Source organism: Thamnophis elegans, chromosome 11 (genome assembly GCF_009769535.1).
Source record: "Thamnophis elegans isolate rThaEle1 chromosome 11, rThaEle1.pri, whole genome shotgun sequence".
Classification (NCBI taxonomy): Eukaryota; Metazoa; Chordata; class Lepidosauria; order Squamata; family Colubridae; genus Thamnophis; species Thamnophis elegans.
In genome coordinates, this window is record NC_045551.1 from 38,978,560 (window position 1) to 39,002,838 (window position 24,279).

At 36.7% G+C, this 24,279-nt stretch overlaps 1 protein-coding gene across 1 annotated transcript; it reads left to right on the plus strand.

Annotated features, from left to right (window-relative positions):
• The first annotated feature begins 2,889 nt into the window (after window positions 1-2,889).
• Window positions 2,890-21,447, plus strand: ADPRHL1 (ADP-ribosylhydrolase like 1). Its single transcript, XM_032226754.1, has 7 exons — window positions 2,890-3,173; window positions 9,277-9,441; window positions 13,174-13,299; window positions 16,172-16,312; window positions 18,509-18,636; window positions 19,089-19,221; window positions 20,622-21,447. The coding sequence occupies exons 1-7, from the start codon at window positions 2,957-2,959 to the stop codon at window positions 20,777-20,779; spliced, it is 1,068 nt and encodes a 355-aa protein (XP_032082645.1). The 5' UTR covers window positions 2,890-2,956; the 3' UTR covers window positions 20,780-21,447.
• Window positions 21,448-24,279: the final 2,832 nt, after the last annotated feature.

Sequence of the window (24,279 nt, forward strand, 5' to 3'; positions counted from 1 at the left end):
TTTAACTAGGGAAACAACCACATACTCCAGACATTACCATTTTGTATTAGAGTTGATTTATTTTCTCTTGCAATCCTATTATGACAATATCAAGCTATTCATATCGGGAGTTTTAAGAAATGGAAACGCTTAAACTTTCCTACAATGAGCAATATTCTTAAATGTATCAGTAGCTAAAATGAAGACAAACTAAATATTTCCACCTATCATTGATACATGAGAGATTTCTGTGCTTGTAGGAAATGAAAAACCAAGATTGAGAAAAGGTGGTTACTAATGGTCTTCATACACAGCTTACAAAACTAGTGTGAATTCAATCGCTTACCTTGTTGCAGCATAAATAATATGTTTGTTGGAACTGTTTATCTGAAACAAAGTGTGTGCACTGGGCATTCACTTCTTATTAGTGGAATATCTTCATTTACTTTTTATAAGATTTTATACTCTTCAATCAGTTCACGTTTTTAAATCAAAGTTATTTCAAATTGGAAGACGGTATCTTCAAGATCACTAGTATGAAATGTTCTTCACAAAATCCCATGAAACAGATCAAATTTTAAGTTTAATGCAGGTTGAAAGAGTAAAACTGTAGACCAAATACAGTATAACAAGTCATTTGGAATTTGTCCAGCTCTTTAGGACAAACCCAGCATGATTCTTCTGTAGCACACAGGATTTATCCAGTAATTGCGTGATAACTACAATATGTTAATTTCATAGTGCAGGGATTGTAACAACAAAGGAAATGCCAGCACAGGATGATGGGGCTGACTCAGGGGTGAAATCAACTTACCTTCGCTATCGGTTCGCAAATGTGAGCGCACACATCACCTCTGCGCATGCGCAGGACTTTCCATGCGTGCACAGAGCGACAAAAATGGACATGATGACGGATGGGTGGAGCCTGCTACCAAGCGCACCTGCAAAGGTAAGTAGAACAATGAGAGGGGGGGAGAAATCCGATGTGCCAGGAAATCCTGCTTTCTAGCTAATATAAATCGTGTCACAACTGATTGTTGGAAATACCAGTTTGCCCAAACCAGTAGCATTTTTTTTATTACCGGTTCAGGCAAACCAGTAGCATTTTTTATTACCAGTTTGGGTGAACCAGTCCGAACTGGTACCATTTCACCCCTGGGCTGACCAAGCATCAGTGAATTTTTTTCTTTTGAAAATTAAATTCCAAATGTAAAGGAGATTCTTCACAATCTATGAAGTTGTTAACCATATCTTCAAGGCTCTCATGGCTGTTTCCACGCATATACTTCATATACCTCCCAGCTACTTCATATTGTAAAAAGTGCCTCTTTGGAAGGAACTGCGACCCTGTTAAATTCTCTACCAAAAAGATATGACTTGGAATAAAGATTAGAACTTTTTTGAAAAAGTCAAAATGCTTTATCTTTTTCCCAGCATTTATCACTGAAAAGAATTGAAACATTTACTGAAATAATAGTAAGTTTGTATTTGTAAGCTGCATCTTCCCAGTCATGGTTTATAATAAAATAATTTTGTTTCTAAAATAATGTTTGCATTATTATAATAGGAAATCATTCAAGAATGCTAAAATTACTCATAATGCTACATGATAATTTTTATTATTTTTTAACTTGCTTTGTAAGTATCCTCACACATCTACAAAGAATAGAATAGAATAGAATTATTTATTAGCCAAGTGTGATTAGACACACAAGAAATTTGTTTCCGGTGCATAAGCTCTCAATGTACATACAACAATAGTGATAGATCATTAGCATAATCATTGTAAAATACATTCATCATAAAACATTAGATACAACACTTAGTGGTAGTCATAAATACTAAATAAGCAATCAACATAAATCACACTAAGATACTAAGTAAACAATTTTACTTAAGAGTAAATTTTAAGAAAAGCAACAAAATTATAGTCATAAGATAAGGAAATAGGTAATAGAGAAGATGAAAATAATGATGGTAATAATGCCTTTTAGGTAGTTTTGTGCGAATTGGTTTATCAGAGTGATGGCATGGGGGGTGGAGAACTGTCCTTGTGTCTCGTTGGTTTGTCAGTTTACAATTTAAACTATCAATCTTAAATTAATCATTACAACTTCTATCTTTTCATTGTGAGGTAATATAAAACTTACCTACTTATTTTTATCATTTACACAAATGTCAGGTTTTAACAAGGAAGAAAGATAAGATGATGGGAATCAAAAAAAGTCAATGAAATCTTTTCTGAGAAGTGCAGAATAATTCATCTATGTATGTGCACAACAAAGTGATTCTAATGCGCAAATGCTGAGCAGGAAAATCAGTTCCAATTGTTTATGCATCTCATAGTATTTGCATCTAGACAGCATTTGAAGATAATACTATTGAGACAAATCTATGGCTGTTTCAGTTAAATGTAGGGATTGGAAAAGAGATTTGTTTCAGTACAGGTTTGAATTATTTTCTCAATAATGTTTTTGATCTTCTGAGTGTGATGTCCATAAAATCAGTGTGTTTCTGTGTTCCTTAAAGAAACACAACAAGGCAACGATTCCAAAATTGGAGAAATGTACCAATTTGAACACCTATAAAAATAAGTCTCTTAATTCAATACGTGTCTTTCAAGGGATAGAGTTACATAAACCGGAGAGATCAAATATTTCTTGGCTTGCTTTGTCCTAGGGCTTCTGAGTTTTACAACTACACTTATTTGTGTTCTGTATGTATTCTAAACTTGCAGCTTAAAAATAAGTTGGAAAATATTTGAACTAACAGTTTTATCTTGACCATTGGCTATCAGAGAAGCACTGGCACATATGCATGCCAAGAAAGGCCAGGCTTCCCTTATACGGACAGTTCTTTGCAATGACACAATGGCTCCGATATAAAGTGTTGCTTAATCTGAGCTAGAAGGCAAAGGAACAAAGAAACATCAAGAGCCTATTTGAGACCAAAGAGAACTGAACACGCAAGTCATTTAATGATGGAGAAATTTAAGGCTGCTTTGTTACTAGCAGGGGTAGGGGATGCTTTGGGCTATCGAAATTTTATTCATGAAAACAATGCTTTAGGTGCAAAGATCCAAGAAGAATTGAAAGAAATTGGAGGACTCGGGAACCTGGTCTTGTCCTCCGACAAATGGCCAATAAGCGACAATACTTTGATGCACATGGCAACAGCTGAAGCTCTCATCACAGGTAGGAGGGGGAAAATGTTATTATCTGGATGCAGACTGGAGGGTAGGAAGAGAACTGGAGAAGAGCTGTTATAATCATGTTTACTAGCTGAGCAGTGAGCTAATGCTACCTTTGGTGAATGAAGCTTAATAGGCCATGTGTTTGCCCTAAACTTAAATAAGGTAAAAAAGAGTGTACATAAGGAAGGAAGTCTATGACTCAAATGCTACCTCAACCATGAACTCATAAAGTCACCTGTAGTGAGGCACTATGCATATATGTTTATCTGCAATGTTTGAAATATCATACTTGTCTATCATAAAATGTTTTATGAATAATGCTAGGAATAAATAATTTATTCCTAGTAAAAAATTAAATAATTATTTAAAGTGCAAAATTAGCTCTATTTTATTTATGCATCAAGCTGAATTCCAATTAGCAAGGTTGTACATTAGCTCATTTTGGATGTATAAATTTGGTTCAAAGGAATACATTAAGATTGATACACTGAGTGAATACGGAAAGAGAAACTAATCTCAAATGCCAGTTCTGCCCTATAGATAAGCAGTTCTTTGGTGTAGCAAAAATCAGCCTCCTGCATCAACAAAAAATGATATAACATTCACACAATTGTATTTTGTACCCAGTTTATCATGCATGTTCAGGGGGACAGATATAATATAGGTTTCTTTGGTAAAGAAAAAAGCATTTCCTAAACTGTATTGCTTTCTTATTTTTTGTGTGTATTGTAGAATCAGATATGTCAAAGTCAATGAAATTCATTTAAATCCCTTTATCTGACTGCTGTTCTAAAATTAGCTGCCACTGATCTGTTGAGGAGAATCTTGAGTATTTCTTATCTAGCTACTAGTTAGCCAATGAAGTGAGATAGAGCTAACACCCTAAAGATAATGGCAAGATGTCAACCTATCAAAGCAAAGGATGACTAGCATACTTCTGAATATAGTCAATGATTAAATACACGTCATATGTCCCTTGCTTCTTGACCTCTGAGCATTAAGGTTATCTGGAAGCCTTATCAGCCGGCTCTGCAACCATTTTTAGATACAGTAGTTCCAAATTAGCAAGTTCATATTTCTCTCAATATGTATAACACGACTTGTCAGGATACACCTTGACCTTGATTTCATCAATTGTATTTACAGGCAGCAGCTATTCAGTGTTTTTGTCTGTTTTTATTCTCAACAGGGAAATAGGCTGTTTCTTTTATTATATAAAGCATTACTCAATAACATTTAAAATGAAGTTATATAGATAAAAGCCATTTTATAACAGGGAATATAGATGTTGATAGTTTATTATAATCCACCAGTTGGCAGAAAAAAGGGTATTTGACAAAGGATAAGTTTGAAATAACCATGTTATCTGGAAACTAACCATGCTACCTTTCTAGAAAATGGAAAATAGATAGAAATCCATTTTCTGCTTTTGTATTTTGATAGTCCAACTGCTTTTCCATACTTAAAAAATCTGTTGAAATGCAAAATGCTTGTTAGAAATGTTAGTTACAAGCACAGTGGATGTCACAGACATAGCAGTAAAATATCCATTTAGAAATTTATTATTCTCTCTTTTTCTATGTTACAATATCTAACAAGGACTTGTGCTGATGTGCAATTATTCTCACAAACAGAACAATGATCGATACAAAAACCAAAGCCATGAAACTATCTAAATTCATTAACAAACAATTAATTCAAATTAAACCAGATGCAATTAAGATATAATTAAATAGGCAACCAATAAACAGATATCCATCCTCAAATTGCTTTCCGAGTAATTCTATTTTCAAGCCCTTAATAAAATACAAGAAGAAAGGTACATCTGGCCATTTCGTTTTTTTTCGAATCCTAATTTAATTATTCCAGAAGCAGCTAATGACACTTTACAGCAGTTTTGTTTACTATACCAATATAATTCCTATTTTATAAAAGGGTAAGGGTCTCTTATCTAGGACACTGAATAAATACATGACAACCACTGGTCAAATACAATGGTTGTCAGCCAGAAATAAAAGGTACATTGGCTTGTTCCTCCATGGGTCAATACTGCTGCCATTCATCATGAACTAAGCCATTTTCTGAGTGGTCTTTTGCATAGCAGTGTTGAAGTACTATTCTTGAGGGCAGAGGGCAACATAGGGTATGCCTGTAGGAAAACACGCTGGCAATACTTCCACCCCTGATTCTGTCTCAACAAAAAGATGGAATATGGTGCTATCCATGCAAGAACCAAGGGGAGGAGACAAACAGGGTGTGAAAGGCCTCTTGATGTCAGATTTCCAATTTAACACAGTGTTTGGAGAACTGTAACCAGGGACACCATCATTGCCACTTGTCTCTTCCTGGTTTCTCCTACCATCCATGGGAAGAGAAGTAAAGGGGAGAGAAAAGTGAATGTCTTTTTTGTGACAGTTTTCCATATACCAAGATCATCCTCCCCTTCCCATCTTTCCCATCTCTGCATTATCACATGGAAGTGATGGCTTAAGCCACTTAAACTCCAAGTGGGGGTAAGCAACTCTTCAATTGCCACTCACATGTGGTAAGACCTCTGGATGCATGTCAAAAATGGCAGCTATCCAGCCCCACTGATCAAATGGTGTGCCAGGACTGATTTGAGCACAGCAAACACAGCAGCACCCTGAAGGTGGAGGATCTTTAGCCCGGAGACCTACTCTTGGCTTTCCATCCAAACAAGTCCTGGCAACCTTAGGATTCTGCTACCACATCATATATTACATCATATATTACACATGAATGTGTATTGGCTCTCTGGTGATGGGTCAGGGATGTGTTGAAAGTACATTGATAATTTATGTCTTCCAAGTACTATTGTTGCAACTTCTACGATTGGCAAGGTGTGCAGAAAAACCCTAAGTATGTATTCCTATTTGATTTCCACAGCTGCCCAACTTACAAAAGTGACTCTGAGTGGCTTATAAATGGTTAGAAGCGCAATAAACAAAAGAATCAGAAACCAAACCACAACAAACATGCAAAACAAAATATATGAGGCCAACAACAGCTATACCATCTTTTCAATTCTGGATGTTCTTATTCCATACTCTGGCCCAATGCCCCAGGGAATAAACTAGGTTTGTGGAACATCAGCAGGGTTGAAGCCATCCAAACCTTGGGTAGAATTCTATTCTATAGGGCAGCCACTGTACCAAAGAAGGCACACCTTCTAGATCCTGCCAGGAGAGACTGTTTCATACAAGGGACCTGAAGCAAGTCACTCATTCTTGGCTCTCCTGAGATGAGCTAACCGGAGATAGTTGATCACATGAATAAGTTTTTGGAAAGTGGATTTGTTTTGAATTTTTTCTAACACACAATGGAAATATGCAGAATAAGAATCGGGTGCTAAAGGAACTACACATTTTAATTAAAGAATAAAAACCCTAATTAGCAGCTTCAGAATGATACAAAATATAATATTGAAAATATTGAAGGACCATTTTGAAATATGGCATCAGAAGTTAATATGAATAATGTCAATAGTGATGTTTGTTTCTATCGGTAGACTATGTCCAAAAGTTATTGTGGAATAAATGATAGAAGAGGAACAAGACAGAGACAGAACTGACACTAAAAATGGATATACTAATGACAGGCTATAAGAATGACATGCAAAAAGATGTCTCATTGGACGTACAAAAGAAATGGGTTCATGCTTTAAAAAGTAATTATAAATAATAAAGCAAGATATTGATCTGGATAATTGTTTTATATTAGATTTATAAAAGATTTCTTAAAGCTTCCATGAATCTTATGAGAAGGGGCAAAAGATAAATGAAATCAAGTTCTACAACATTGTAGTACTTTAACTAAAGATCAAGTTATTAGAAGTAAAAGAAGGAATATAAAGCTAGTTTATTTTATCAAAGTTAAAATACTGTTGATATGTTGTTGTTTCTGACAATCCTTAACGAAGTTCTGCTAGGACTGAAATGATGATGCTTTATGGATTTGATTATAGATAAGAATGGGACATGGAATGAAAACATCATAGGCTGTAATTAACAGGAGATGAAAAGTTACTAAAATTGTTTATACTTGTGATGAAGATTGGAAGTCCTTCCTTCCTTCCTTTTTTCTTTCTTTTAATTTATATTATTTACTACTACTGCAATTATAATCTTTAATAAAACTATTTTTTAAATATCAAGTCACTTACAGTCGGGATACGTTTTATCTACACTTGTTTAGTGTAGTTAGTACTGCCTTAGAACAGAGAGAGTGTGAGTGCTCAAGAAAATAATCTTGCTGTCATGTTGGGTAGTTCAGTTAAAATATTAGCACAGTGTCTAGTTGTTGCTGTTGTTTTTTAAAACAGTAAATTCAATTCTAGCAATTATTAGAAAAAGAATTGCCAGTAATGAATGTCCTTCCAGAAATCTACCAGAAACCATAATATTCCATCCTATGATTTTACTGATTATCAAGTCTCTATAAGTCTCAAGCATTTGAAAAGAGCAAACACAGATATCTAAAACAAATAGAGAGCTAAAGCAATTTCTCTACAAGAAAAATCTGCTGAACAATGGTTGCATTGGTTTGTTTTTAACCTACAGCAATAGAGGATAAGGAGAGACTTAACAGAAGTACATAAATTATAAATGATATGGAAGATATGGGTCCTTTAATTTTCAGAGCACTAACCTTTGAAATTAAATGCAGAAAGATTCAGGAACAGCAAAAATATGAAACGTGTGTTTACATTTCACAGACTTAACAATAGCATTTCCTACTATTTAGAATTTTTTAAAGTATGCATATTCATAAAGAGCTGTGCTAACACTGCCTTCTGATGCTACATCTGAATCATAGGCAACAACTTTGAACAATGACTATCTGCTACACTTCATTAGAAGGAGACATTGATCTTCTGTTTGTGAACTTTCTAAATACATCTGTTTGGCTAAATCATGTTACAAAATACAAGGTCTTTTGGGTTCTAATAAAATTGTATGATGGAGATAAAACAATGTTCTTAACTCTGTGGTAAAGCAAAAAGAACTCCTGCATGTACAAAGAACTTTCCACTTATTTTTTATTTCCAGTATTCAACCCATACGCCTGTGAATGAAAGTAAATATACATGTCCATACCAAAATAATGTTGCGGGATGCAATCTGAGTCAGTCAGATGGAACAAAGATTTATACTTCCATTCTTTCAGGCTCAACCTGGAAAGCACCATCGGGAAACTTCTCTCTCTTCAGAATATGTGCATATATATCTGGTTGTGTGTAGCTTTAAGTTATTAATTAGAGTGTTGATAACTGGCTATTAAGTCATTAATTATTTCTTATGCCACCGTAATAGGCTCATGATAAATCAGCACTTCTATTGACTGACAATGGCCCATTTCCCTAGATTCAATGTTTCTCTGGTTATTTTTGTCCCTGCTCAGCCAACAATCATTGTAGCTGCAAAATTGAATTAGTCATTGCAATGTGATGCTACCAATGAGTAACCATTCAGTTGTGTTCTCACCATCTGGTGGATAGCTTATCTGTCACACATAGTTGCAAGGGCAATCCATTCTGGGAATCCAGTAAATTACATTAGAAGTTTCTTCCACCTTCAAACAATCATATTCATGTGTTCCATGTGACATAGCAAAGTTCACTGCCTTTCTAATCATTCACAAATAGAGGATCTGTGACTCTTAAGAAGTGAACTTGCTGGTTGGGATCACTGAGAACTATAGTTCAGTGATATCTATGGACCTCACTTACTTTTCCTCTCAAAGTAGATGTACTATAATTTACATTTCTCATGAATTTATACTTTGCTACCATTTACTGCTTATCCAAATGTTTGCAGCCAAAATTGTAATCCTATAGTATCATAAACTCACTCAGCAGAGATAGAAATAAGCCAGGCTGAGTGTAATGAGACTAATGTGTTGATAACCATGCATAGCTGTTCTATTTATCATTGCCATTCATGTATGCCAAGACTGTAATGATGTAACATGTTAAATGACTGTGACAATGAAATAATTGCTCTGTTCAGACATCATTCATGTTCTTCCTTCTTTTTTAACATTTCCTGCTGTATACAAATGTATCTTATTTTTTGCCTGCATAGATTATTGGTGCTTAGAAGATCTGTATCGCGAACTTGTTAAACGTTATGTTGATGCTGTTGAAAAACTTTCTGAGAGAAGGTCAGATCCTGCTACTATTGAAGGATGCTCTCAATTGAAGCCAGATAATTACCTCCTTGCTTGGCATACACCCTTCAATGAGAAAGGTATGCTGAACATTTAACAAAAGCCATATTACATTCTTGTTCTTTCAGAAAAAAAGATGCAGACCATTGTTGGATCAAAGGCCATGGTCTTTTGACATCCCAAAGTTCTAGGACAGAACCAAATATACAATTATGGTGTTGAATCTAAATTCATTATAAACTATTCTGAATTTTAAAAAAATCCCTACCCATTTATCTAAGACTTTTCTTTTGTCTGACCTATTAAAAACCACAGTTGAGAAGGTTTTCAAAATATTCTGGAAACTGTATTTAAAGGTCTCAAGGGCTGCATAAAGTTTGAAGCTTTGGGTGTGGAGTCCCTACTCTGTTTCAAAATAGCCTAAAGTAGTTACAGTAAGTGGCAAGGAATGCTAGACAAGTCAAGATAAGTGGGGACTAGGCTAATATTCCTGTACAGTTACAATCACTGGACAAGAGCCTAATACTGGGAAAGACTGAGGGCAAAAGAAGAAGGGGACAACCCAGAATGAAGTGCCTGGATTGAGTCACTGAAGCAGCAGGTGTGAGCATAAATGGACTCCAGAGGATGGTAGAGGACAGGAAGACCTAGAGGAACATTGTCCATGGGGTCGCAATGGGTCAGACACTACTTCGCAACTAACAACAACAACAATCATTTTGAATATATTAGAAGCCACGATGGTGCAGTAGTTAGAATACAGTATTGCAGGCTAACTCTGTCCACAGCCAGGAGTTCGATCCTGACTAGATCATGATTGACTCACCCTTCCATCTCTCCGAGGTCAGTAAAATAAGGACCCAGATTGTTGGGGGCAATATGCTGAAATTTGTAAACCACTTAGAGAATGCTGTGAAGCATGGTGCAATGGTATATAACTCCTCTGACATGTGGGAAAAAATCATGGTGTGCTGTATAGCTGAGCAACAATTCTATATGTGCCTGGAGAAACATAGTCAGCTGCCAAGAATTCCTTGGGGAGGGTTCAGCTCGGTGTCCTTTTGTAAATTATCTCGGCTTACAAATAGCTCAATATCTATTTCTAGAGTCTTTGTTCTTGGCATGATGCATCCTGATTCCAGATTTTTGACCTGGAATTTTGTAGTCATTTCCAGCAAAACAGTTGATCATGTTTCATCTGGAGCTGTACATTTTATCAGTTTCATTTATTGAAATCAGATTCCTGGGACAATCTAACCACATACACATGATGCCTCTGAGTGTAGGACAAAACTTTGACTGACAGTTTGATTTCTCCGGTGACTTCACTTTCTTTCCCTCCTGGTGTATAATGCACAAACCTAACACCCACATGTGCAAACTGCAGAACCTGTTCTATAGTCGGAATGCTGGCAAGTTTAAGGGGCATATTTCAAAAGCCCAGCTTCCACTGGATGACGCAGATTCCAGATCCAGCAGTGTATTAATATGACTCTGTTTCATTGGGACATAAAGGCACACAATTGGAGCATCATCTTGTAAGGCAGCGTCATGGCATAAACATTGAAACATACTATGGCAATTATTTTTGTCCCTGAGCACTGCAGTACACCACTGATGTCAAAACAGCTGCCCACCTCACTTTCCAGAAGAAGAAGAAATAAAATAAAACTAGGCCAGTCTTGGATTATAGTTTCCCATAGTTTCTCTATGTCTCCATCTGATCCTTTTTATGGTTCAGCCAACTGGAGGGTAGCAAGTTGTTATGACAGAGAAGAATCTGTCTGTCTCATACTACTCTGAGAGGAAACTTGAGAAGGTGTCAGTAATACCATTACTATAAACCATGAGTGAAAAAATAAGTAACATTCAATCATGGGAACATGCTATTTTTTCCACTTTATGTAACTTGGAAAATTCCCAATTAGTCATTCAAGAAGACTGAATCTACAATCTTCCTAATATCATTTAGTATAGTGCAGTGATTTATGATAGTAAGTGTCTGAGCTTGAAGCTGATGAAGCTGGAGGTTTTGATTCCTGTGACAGAGAAAGGCATTTTGTAAACAAGTGATGGGCACCAGACATACTCAAGGAAAAGAAACAAATCTTGGTTTGTTGAAGATTTGAAAAGGGGAAGGAAGATGCCCAGAAATCAAAACCTTCAGATAAATAAATATAATAAAGGCAGTGTTTTTATGTGAGAAAGAGATAAAGGTATTCCTCAACTTATGTCCACAATTGAGCCCAAAATTTCTGTTGCTAAGCAAGATGTTGCTCGATGAATTAAGCCTCACAGCATATGTATTTATTATGCTATCATTAGTATTATACTTTGGCCATTTGGGGATGTTTATATTTTAAAATTCTAAATAGCTCCAAATGGTCAAACTAAAAATTGTTAAATATAATATAATCTTTTATTTTGTTCTTTAAAGAACCGTTGTTGGGTTGCTGGTTAGAAGAAACATCTATATGGGGAAAAAATGCAGAGGTTGTTACCATTTCAAAGTGGATTTTTGAAAGTCTGTGTATTTTATACAGGTAGTCTTTGACTTACGATCACAATTGAGCTCAACATTTATGTTGCTAAGTGAAACATTTGTTAAGTGAACTTTGCCCCATTTTACCACCTTTCTTGCCACAGTTGTTAAGTGAATCACTGCACTTGTTAAATTAGTGACAAGGTTATTAAGTGACTCTCTTCCCCATTGACTTTGCTGGCCAGAAGGTCGTAAAAGGTGATCACATGATCCCAGAAGACTGCAACAGTCATAAATATGAGTTGGTTGCCAAGTTCCAGAATTTTGATCATGTAACCATGAGGTTGCTGGAACAGCCGTAAGTCACTTTTGTCAGTGCTGTTGTAACTTTGAACTGTTGTATGCCAAGGACTACCTGTATAGAAATACATCCAATTAATGGTCAAAAGTTTGTTGTTAGTAAACATTACAGAACTGAAATGCATCTTTGTTCGATCAATAGTATTTAAGAAGTGAGGAGAAATTAATTACCTGGGGTGAAAAATTAATGCAACACTCCAAACACCTTAAACCCATGGAGAACACACACACACACACGACAAAAATCTTTTTCAGTAGGGACTAATTCAGCCTTATTGTGATTTTTCCAATATATTACCCTCATCTGTTGAAATGTAATTTGATGTAGAAAGTTTGCCTGTGGGGAGGGAGGAAGGAGTGTGTAAAGTTTACGCCTGGGATTGGGGTGTCTGTGGAGACTCTGGTGACTCTTACTTGCATGATGGCGAGCCTTCTATTGGTGTTTTGTGTTAGGCTTAAGCATTGAATATATTGTAAGCTGAAAATTTCAAAATGGGTGGCTTTATTAAAATTAATAAACAAATAAAACATCAAAATTTATCTTCAAATGCTTGTTTATATGTTGTATGTATTCCAAATTATTATTCATTTCTTTAAAAACTTGTTCCTGTTTACTTTGTTTTTTTAAAGTTTGTTTATTATGGTTGGTCACATAGTCAGCCAGATATTTAAATTGGATTTGGCATTTTTATCCATCTATAGATTCCTTTCCAAGGACATGAGATAGGCAGATCTTGTTGTTTGACGGTGTTATAAAGGCATTATTGCAAGATGTATGCTGTTCCAACTAAAGCTGCCTTTGGCAATTGACTAGTAGTGAATTATTATTATTTATTACATTTATATGCTGTAGCATTTCTGCTATACTATTTCTATGGGTTTCTTTATATTTAATTAAATTATTCATGCAACCATGTTAAAAACAGTGGAACTTTCTTTACGAATGTACATGTTGTCGTTTGTCATATAGGTTCAGGGTTTGGTGCAGCTACAAAAGCCATGTGTTTAGGGATGAAATACTGGAAGCCCGAAAGGCTGGAAACTCTCATTGAAGTGAGCATTGAAGTTGGACGAATGACTCATAACCATCCTACAGGTAATCTCCAGGAAAATTAGCACACTTAATCATCCTATATAAAACACTGTCATTAGCAAATGACTGAGTAGAGTAACACATATCCTGGATGATGGGGTACCATATGTTTTATGTGGCATCTGTACAATTAAAGGCATTATGTTCTAGTACACTGAATATATGTTACAATATATGAGATCTCTTAAGCTTAGAACTTCATTAATCATATGAAGACAAACACTAAAGTATGGGGAAAAATTGAGGGCGAAAACATTTATATACCCATTAACCTTCCCCTGAAAATTCTACAGCAGGGCTGTCTCCCAGCCCATAGACCAGATGCATCATGCGCTGGCCAATGCTCATGCCCAGTTTAGCAAAGGGAAAAAAAGTCCCGATATGTCATGTGACCCTGCTGTGACGACATGAGTTTGACACCCCTGTCCTAGAGAATACTGTACAGGATACTGTAATGGTATGTGGGAATACCTTGGGAGACAGGAGGAAGAGCCACAACCTACACAATAGTTTAATAAACTAAGTTTGAATCCAAATGAGGAAGTGTAACCAAAGCATCTTAAAAGGAACTCTCCCTAGTTTTCAGGAGAGTAAAGTGAAGGAAGGGAAGGGTACTTTCACACTTGCAAGACTCTGTTAATGTAACCTTAGAATAAAGATAGAGCTAGTACTCTTGGTTGTGCTTCTTATCTGGAGTACTTTGCAAGCTAACAAATGTTTACACACACATAAATATAAGAAGAAAATAATTATGGGAAGAATTTGCAAGAAAAGATGCTTGATATTTTCTGGAAGAGCTGAGGTAATAAAATGTAAGTTTCTAGTATTAAAAACAAAATATATTAAGATTAAATATGTTAATGCAGGCGTGCACAAATGTTTGCCAGTAATCCTATTTTATTTAGTCATTAAGAAGTTCCATCTGTTGTAAGGACTCACTTCCAAATGCCTTGATTTAGAATCTTTTTTATTCCAAGTGGAATCCTAGGGCCAAGGATTCCGAAGTGTGATTTGGTTGCAGTGTGACAGGTTCACATTCTGAATTAACATATGTTTTCACAGCTGTAGTTCAGGGAGCAGGAAGGAGCTATGAAAAAAATGGGGATCATAGATATAACCTAAGGAGGTAGAGACAATGGGGCGATTGCCCAAAAGGAACTAAAGTAAGAAAGGTGGATGGGCAACAGAAGAAGCACACACACACACACCAGGAACCAATAGTAAACCTACAGGTATGCTTACTGGGGAATTCAGCAAATCTGGAAACATCCTAATTAGCGAATGATACGTTAGATAGTGACACACTATGATCTCAGCATGCACATTAATGGAAAACTTTCTCCTTTTCTGACTTCCTACTAAATATCAGATGAGAATCAGCTCTGATGTGTGTCAGAAATGCAAACTTAAAGTAGGTCTATCATATTTTCTAGAAACCAACATGTGTATTCAGTATAGGAGTAATTGCCATAAAATATGCAAAATCATTAAATGGGTTAATCAATTATTGCCCCCAATGAAGAGAGTAATGTGTAAGCTAAAATTCAAATCAGTCTTCTCCCCAAGCAGTGACATGAAACAGGATATTAATTCATTTTTTAGCTTTGAATCATTAAAAATTTCTTTTGAATTTCTGCACCCCATTCCCCTGTCATAATCATTGAGGTCAGAACTGCATAGAGAAATAAAATAAGTCACCATCCTGGCATGTTACTATGAAAACATGCCGGCCAGCTACCTCCTAAAGACAGATATAAGTAGCAGGTCATCTCTATTCTCTGAAATGTTCCATAGTTGTGGTTATGTGTTGGCAGTGGTACAAAAAACATTATCAGCTTCTTTGAAGGGGGAACAGTTCATTTATTTTCCTTTTTAAAATACGTTTAAGGGAATATGGAGCTTGAAGTTTGATGAATTAAGCCTCACAGCACATGTATTTATTATGCTATTGTTAGTATTATACTTCGGTCATTTGGGGATGTTTATAAAGTATTTTAAAAGTCTAAATAGCTCTAAATGGTCAAACTAAAAATTGTTAGATATAGCATAATCTTTTATTTTGTTCTTTAAAGAACTGTTATTGGGTTGCTGGTTAGAAGAAATTATCTGTATGGAAAAAAAACAGAGGTTGTTACCATTTCAAACTGGGTTTTTTAAAAGTCTGCATGCTTTATACAGTCTTCATCTTACAATTAAGCCCCACATTTCCATTGCTAAGTGAAACATTTGTTAAGTGAATTTTGCCACCTGTCTTGCCACAGTTGTTAAGTGAATCACTGCACTAGTTAAATTAGTGACACAGTTGTTAAGTGAATCTGGCTTCCCCATTGACTTTGCTTGTCAGATGGTTGAAAATCATCATGCAGTGACCCCAGGGAACCATCATAACTATGAATCAATTGCCAAGCATCTGAATTTTGATCATGTGACCATGGTCATGTTGCGTTGTAAGTCACTTTTTTCAGTGCTGTTTTAACTTTGAGCAGTCACTAAATGAACTGTTGTTTAAGTCAAAGCAACAACTCCTAAATATTAAGCAACAACTCCTAAATACTAAGTAAGTGAAGTATTATTTGAATTCAAATAAAGTATCTCACGATTGCTTCTTAAATTTTTCAAAAGAGTGTGTGTACTACCGGTATCTTGTATGTCTGATCCACAAAACAAAGTGGATATAATTATAATTGACTTTAAAGCAAATAGCTACTTCAGTCTCACATAATGATTCCACATGGAAGCAAACTAAAACTTGCATTTTCTTATGCACACATAGATATGATTCTGTCCACAAACTTTTTAAAAAAATTGTTGTCAGTATTAAATTCTTTTTTCTTTTTGTAACATACACACATTTGTCTTTATATGTTAATTTCAGGCTTCCTGGGATCCCTCTGTGCAGCTCTGTTTGCTTCGTATGCGATTCAAGGAAAGCCACTGGTCCAATGGGGAAGAGAGATGATGAAAGTTGTTCCAATGGCTGAAGAATTTTGCAAAAAGACCATCAGGCACATGGCAGGTAAAAATGATTAATGGGGCATTTCAAATTCATAAAATGTAAAAACAATATCACTTTTTAGAAATTCTCAGTAACTTTGTTTAGTTACCCATGATGGCACAGAGGTTAGAATCAGTATTGCAGGCTAATTCTGCCAACTGCCAGGGGTTTGATCTTCACCAGTTCAAGGTTGACTCCCATCTTTCTGAGCTCAGTAAAATGAGGACCCAGATTGTTGGGGGCAATACGCTGACTCTGTAAACTTCTAGAGAGGGTCTGTAAAGCACTATGAAGCAGTATATAAATCTAAGTACTCTTGCTATTGCTACCTTTTCCAATAATTAATTTCACTTGCCATTTTTAATTTGAATTTAAATTTAAATGGTATTGTAAGGAGTTGGGTGAGAGATGTAATGAAATACTAATTTAAAAATAACATTAGATCAGTGATACATATACCTAAGCAATGGGCTTTTAACAGCATCTCCATTTTCCTTTAATTGAAGTTTTTCCACTTTTATCCAACTGTTGTTGTTTCTTAAGAGTAGAGCAGGTGCAGGATTAACACTTATAGGTCTGCCTCTCACAGGAGGACGCTGGCATTTGCTCAGGGCAATGTCAAATCTAAGCAAAGCACGCAAGCCTTTTGAAGCATGTGCTTGCAACCCCGTCACTGTGGAAAGCAATGCTATTTTAGAAAGCGGGGAGAGAGGTTGAAAAAAACATATCCCTGCTTGAAACCCAACTGAACCCTGTTTTTCAAGAGATTTGGCTGGCTAAACAATGATAAAAGTTTCTTTCTCTTTCCTACTCAACAGCTCTAAATGGCTGTACATGATAGCACTAAGCTAAACATAAAGGAAATAATTACTATTTAGATTGCTTTTCCACTGCAGCTACTTCACAAATTACTTTTTCCCCTGAAATAAAAGGCAATTTCCTACACAGAAGGAGCTCTACCATAAAAATGAGTTTAAAAGTGTTCTTTCCAATACAAATATCATGGTGTCAGGAAGTACATTTGAAATAGAACATCAGGGCACATTTCAAGAATAATAGTAAGTGGGCCCTTGTGTCTCCTCAAATATTATTTCTTGAGGGGGGGAAAAAGTCAAAGATGAATTACCCTAAAATAAAGTTTGTATCTTTCATACGGATTCATACAACACCTGCATAATATTCAAGTATACAGCTAAAATGTGATACTCAATTATATTAATGAAAGCTTTTGTGTATCAAAAGCTGATTGGACTTTAGTTATCTTTGTTGATTATGTTCAGTGGTGGGATTCAAAAAAATTTTTACTACCAGTTTTGTGGGCGTGGCTTTTTGGGCATGGCAGAGGAAGGCTACTGCAAAATCCCCATTCCTTCCTCACCTGACTAACCTGCTTTCCAGCTCCATTCTCCTGTTCAATGAAACAAAAAAAGATCAGCTGGGAGCCTAGGAGACAGCTGGGCGGGGCCAGCCTATTTGCCGGTTCTCCAAACTACTCAAAATTTCCGCTACCAGTTTTCCAGAACCTGTCAGAACTGGCTGAATACCACCTGTGATTATGTTACTATATTTAGCTATTTAGTTGGCTATGTTACTATAGCATATTGCATTAAAGAAAGCCCTTAAAAATGGCCTAAAAGTGGAACTAATATAAATCCTATTGCAGCCAGATTGCTAACAAAACTTGGCTTCAATAAATGCATTAAGCAGTAAGAAAACATCTTAAAAGATTTCCAAGCTCAAGTCTAAATTCACACATAAACTCAAGGTGCAGAAGTTCAGATCTATCCTGCTTATTTCATATTTTGTGTTTATTTTGTTCAGTTCAATCATGTCTGATTCTCAGAGACTGCCTGGACAAGCTCCTACAGTTTACTTGGGAAGGGATTTTCAGAAATGGCTTGGTATTCATCCTTCCTACGGTTGAAAAAAAAATGACTAACCCAAGGTTATTCGGCTGTTCTGTGGTTAAAATAGGTCTAGAACTCACTGTTTCTAATCTGATGCCTTAACTACTACACTAAATGGAGTCTCTATTTTGTGTTAGCTGACTCTAATTCTTTGTCTTTATGGAAATAAAAATCTTCCAAACATATTCTCTACTATATAGTATATTGGTTATTATTAATGACAATTATAACAGCCTTATTTGACTATGCTTGACTGGAATAATTTTTCAAGATTAAATGTGTTATAATTACATATTTATTTTCTATTCAGAATATCAGGAACACTGGTTTTACTTTGAAGCAAAATGGCAATTTTATTTAGAGGAGAGAGAGATCACTGAAGATAACCAGAATAAACCCCAGTTTCCTGACAATTATGATGCTGAGGAAAGAGAAAAGGTAAGTTTTTCAAGAAACAGCTGTTTAAACTCTGTGTGTCTGGGGGAGGGGAGGAATAGATATGAACTGATACTTTTCTTACTAAAAATGATTTCCTATGCTGTAATCACAAAACCAAATGATAGAGGTTGTGTCTCAAAAAAAAAAAACCAGAATATTTTACAGAATAAAGTTTAAGTTGGTCATTTATAAGAGAAATAGTAATAGAAACAATAACAAAAAGTTAACTGTTGATGTATAGCAAACCAGTGACCGATGGGTAGATATTACTCAAAGAGAACAATTAAAAGCAAATAAATCAAGGAACTTGAAGGCATAAACCATAGTTCAATGTTTTTTTAAAAAAATCAATCTATGTTTTTAAAACATGCAAATGGAGAGATTTATATATGCATGATCTGGTTTGCATTTCGTCAAATTCACATAGTCAAAGTTGTTAGTTATCCATTTAGACTTACCGAAGATGGAGTTCTGAAGGTCGTGGTGGAAGGAGAGGTCATGATGCACCCATGATTGCATATGATGCTCTCTTAGGATGTGGTGGTGACTGGACAGAACTTTGTAACCGAGCAATGTTCCATGGAGGTGAGTAAAATACTGCTTTTTTGTATTTCTTATATAATTCAATCCTTATAGAAATTAAAAAGCAACATGTTCACAGCAGCTTTTGTCAACCAAAAGTTTCCAAGATGCATGGGTCTCCAAGTCACATAACTCCTGCCAGTCCGGCCAGTGTGTCATTGGAAGTTCTAATTGCTCAACCACTTGAGCCGAGGTGGCGCAGTGGTTAAATGCAGCACTGCAGGCTACTTCAGCTGACTGCAGTTCTGCAGTTCGGCTGTTCAAATCTCACCGGCTCAGGGTTGACTCAACCTTCCATTCTTCCGAGGTGGGTAAAATGAGGACCCGGATTGTTGTTGGGGGCAATATGCTGACTCTGTAAACCGCTTAGAGAGGGCTGAAAGCCCTATGAAGCGGTATATAAGTCTAACTGCTATTGCTATTGCTATTGTCAATTCACACATTTTCACAACAGGACTCACTTTCCATTACAGAGAACAGGATAACTGTAGTGGGTATCAGTGACAGCCCTTTAGCAGGGGTGGCCTTCAAAAATTTTAGCAAGGGATTCTTTGCTTGATTGCTGGGTGGGCATGGCCATAGTGGGCATGGAGGCCCTCTGGAGGCCGGAAACGGGGCCATTTCCGGCTTTCCCAAACTTCTGGTAGGCCTGTTTTTCACCTTCCTTGAGCCTCAGCTCCCTGCACTTATCTGCATCCAAAACGGGCCATGTGGGGATTCCTGGGAGGGGTGGGGTGGGTGGGGCAGCCAGGAGTGGGATTTGGGGGTTCTCCAAACTGCACAGAATCTTAGCTAGAGGTTCTCCTGAACCACTGTGAACCCCCAGTAGCCCACCCCTGCGCAGCCTTTAGGCAGTCCCTTCTATTAAAGTTCAAAAATACACATGCATCTTAGGCCACTTCCTACCTAATAACTTACAGTGATATAATGCTTTTCCTCATCATGATATTTTGGTACAGTAATGATCAAACCATTATCAGTTGAAATGTCAACTGATATTAATGGGGAATAATTTGTGATAGTAACATAGACTGTCCAATGGTCTTCTATGCAACTGATTGAGGGGATTGTACATGAAGAGAAAGAAAGAATTCTAATTTTGAATGAGAGAGTTATAATGATTTATAAATCATTCGAAGATGGTTAAATAAATGCATTGATTCTCTTGTAACACTACAGCAGCAAGGTACAATATTGTCATCTTACTTCTGTGATGTGCTGGGTTTTGATTTTTTTCACAGTTCATGTTGATGAAAATTGAGGATAGAGATTCAGTTCTCAAAGAGGCCCAGAAACCTGTCAGAAATACATTCTTGATCATTGTTTGGTAATAGTCTATCTTTCACCCCATGGTTAAAATTCCTGAGTGGAGCTAACTGCTCATTTGTGCTTTTGGTTTCTAGGTGAGAGTGCAGCTACGGGATCAATTGCTGGCTGTTTGTATGGGCTACTCTATGGCCTCAACAAGGTTCCTAAAGGCTTATACCAGGAACTTGAGCAAAGGGAGAGGTTTGAATACTTGGGGGAAGCTATTTTCCAACGATCTTCAGAGGAAAAGTAAAGATATTTTTAATTATTTTATTTTATAATAAACTGGTAATCAATTTTGAAAACAAATGTGCAGGAGAGAAAAAAGAAAAGACCAGATGCCCCCTTTTGTTTAAGATTATACTATTCAGTAATAACAATTTGCTCAGCCTCCCCCAGGATATTAGGATCGTTGCCTTGAAGTTTTTAAGCATAGTTGGCAGTCAGCGTGTTAGAATACCTTTAAAAATTATCCATGTCTCTTCAAAGGTAGGATTTTGGCATCCATTTTAAAAAGTAACTCCTCTAAAAAAACCTTTATATGACATGAGTTTCTGTTTCACCTTGTTAATAATGTCACCCTGTCATCTGTGTGCTCATTTTCACTCATGCTATCATTCCATATAAAAATCTAATGCTATCTACACACTGGAGACTGCTTTCATCATCACCCTTCTAAAAGAGCATAGCTACTTTTTCATGCACTCCTTTCCCCTGAAATTCTTAATCCACTCTCCTGTCACTTCCTTTTAATGTGATTTTTTTTTGTCAGACTTGCAACACCATTTCTTTAAAGAGGGAGAGCTATCACCAGGAAGCAATCCAAGATAAGGCAGAAAAAAATTAGCCAAATCATTCAAATAAATGTACAAAACTTCAGATTTTTCGATGCTGTTTTTTTTAAAGACACAATTTGTAATTATTTGGGTGGCTAAAATTCCTGTAAATAAATGAATGTTATGCCTCTTCATAAGCATTGTTCTTTATTTTCGCACTGTGCTTATTGCATGTTCCCGTATGTTGTCACTGGGATTTTCGCTTGCAATTGTCACTAGAAGTCAAGGTTAAAGTGATTTATTTCTAGGCAGACATTCCCTCAGTTTTGATTCCTTCCACTTATATATTTGGTCAGGATTCAAGTCCTTGCATATTTACCTGGGAATAAATTGAAATTGCCATGATTTACATCCAAGTAGATACATGCAGGATTACGAGAGGAGAACACCTCGGTCTCACTAAAATTAAGATGAAAGATTTACTTAATTTTCACTTATTTCCATAGGACTTAAGTACGACTAAGTGTGAGTACAGGAAGAATGATCAATTCTACTCCAACAATTCTCAATCAATGGACTGGAGGCTAGTAAGAAAGACACCCATTCCTTTTTTTCCATCATTTCCCAATTCAATTTATTCTTTTCCTCCCCTTTCCCTTTAAACATCTTCCTTCCTGTTCATATTATGGTGAAAGATGATAAAAGTCAAGGAGGCGAAGGAGTTAGGTAGAGATACCAAGGAGGCCTGGTTTTTCTCTTGGCATCAATGTCAAAATCTGCATGACTGAAGCCCAACCACTTTGATACATGCATCAATGTCACATGTAGAAAAGGGTGGGATTTTTAATCTTATTCCCATCATGCAGATTTGGACTCCTCCCATTCCATGGACATTGCTGCTCTTTCAATTAACTTAGGACTGGTTTACACAATTATTTACTGACCAACTAAAATAACTAATACTGCCCTAAAACAGCTATTCCTAATTCCCGCCCAATTTCCAATTTCCAATTTTAATAGATTTGTATGCCGTCCAATCCCGAAGGACTCCAGGCGGCTTACATAAAAACAGTTTAAAAGTATTTTTAAAAAGTTTAAAATACAAAACAGAAACAAGTTAAAAGAAGGACACAACATACACTCGATCTTAATGGGGCTGAAGATCAATCTAGATCAACAGCCACAGGCCTGCCGGAACAGCCAGGTCTTAACAGACTTATGGAAGGCCGAGAGAGTGGGGAGGGTCCAGATCTCAGGGGGTAGATCGTTCCAGAGGGCTGGGGCAGCTACAGAGAAGGCTCTCCCCCGAGGAGCCGCCAGACGACACTGCAGAGTCGACGGTACTTGGAGAAGGCCTGCCCTGTGCGATCTTATTGGGCACTGGGAGGTATGTTGCAGGATGCGGTCACGGAGATATCCAGGTCCTAGGCCATGTAGGGCTTTAAAGGTAATAACCAGCACCTTGAAACGTGTTTGGAGACCAATTGGGTGCCAGTGCAGCTCGCGGAGGATAGGTGTAATGTGGGTGTACCTAGGTATACCCAATATCGCTCGCGTGGCTGCATTCTGGACCAATTGTAGTCTCCGAACACTCTTCAGGGGCAGCCCCATGTAGAGCGTGTTACAGTAGTCAAGCCTTGAGGTGATGAGGGCATGAGTGATCATTTGGAGTGCCTCCCGGTTCAGGTAGGGCCGCAACTGGTGCATCAGGCGAACCTGGGCAAAAGCTTCCCTGGTCACAGCTGACAAATGATGTTCTAGTGTCAGCTGCGGGTCCAGGAGAACACCCAAGTTGCAGGCCCTCTCTGAGGAGTGTAAGATTTCACCCCCCAGGTTTAAAGGTGGAATATCTGAACTATTTTTGGGAGGTAGCATCCAAAGCCACTCAGTCTTGTCAGGGTTGAGCGCAAGCTTGTTCATTCCCATCCAGACCCTGACAGCTTCCAGGCACTGGCACATTACTTCTACCGCCCTATAATATAGTTTCCTGTACTTTTCAAAGAATACATATCCAGGCATATAGCATCTACAGGCTATTCTTAGTGGTTGAAAACTGCTTATATGAAGGAAATAGTCATTGAAATAAAACTATAACCTTATGTTTTGACCAGGTATTAATTTAGCACTAGCTAGATAAAATATTATATTAATTTGCTATGTCATTAATGGTAACAGAAACTTGAGTTTTAGCTTAGATATGCTACATTTCATGATTCTTTGGCATCTCCACTGTAAGAAGAAGGTGAAAGTATTTGTGAATCAATCTCTGAATGAGAAAATGTGTACCTACAAAGTGTTTTGTACACATGTTAAGTGTTTAGTTTACACAACCCCTTTCCTACTGATGATGCTGGCTGACTGAAGGGTATTGAAATATAGTCCAGTGTTTCCCAACCGTGACCCCCTTGCTGGCTGGGTAGTTATGGGAGTTGAAGTCCACACATCTTAAAGTCACCAAGGTTGAGAAACACTGAAATATACAATATCTGGAAAGGAGGAGATTGCCTATCCTTGTCCTGCAGCCTTCTAAAGTTCCTGTTAGAAGTATCTTGCTTCTTTATTAAAGGAGTTAGAGTGAATAATTGAATATGTCATTCTATCAGAATAATACTGTATTTCTACATTAAAAAATAAATTATAGTGGTTCCATGGATTGCATCATACGTTGCTTTCTACCGTGATGAAGCATAGTTCCCACAGTTGGTTACTATACACAACATTTCCTATGTTTTGGAAGAATCCCATACTTTAACATGCAGATAAATATGTTGTAGGAACATGGCATCATGCTGCCTGCTTAACCCACTTCCTAGTCATGGGTTCAGGAGGTTGCTGCAGAGGAACAACTATTGCCAAAATATCCAATGTGGGATAATTCCTATTGCCAAAAATTCCTATCCTGGGATTTGAAATAATATTTATTATTATTTATTTCCTGCTTGATATAAATCACCTGTCAAAATACAACTGTCCAAGG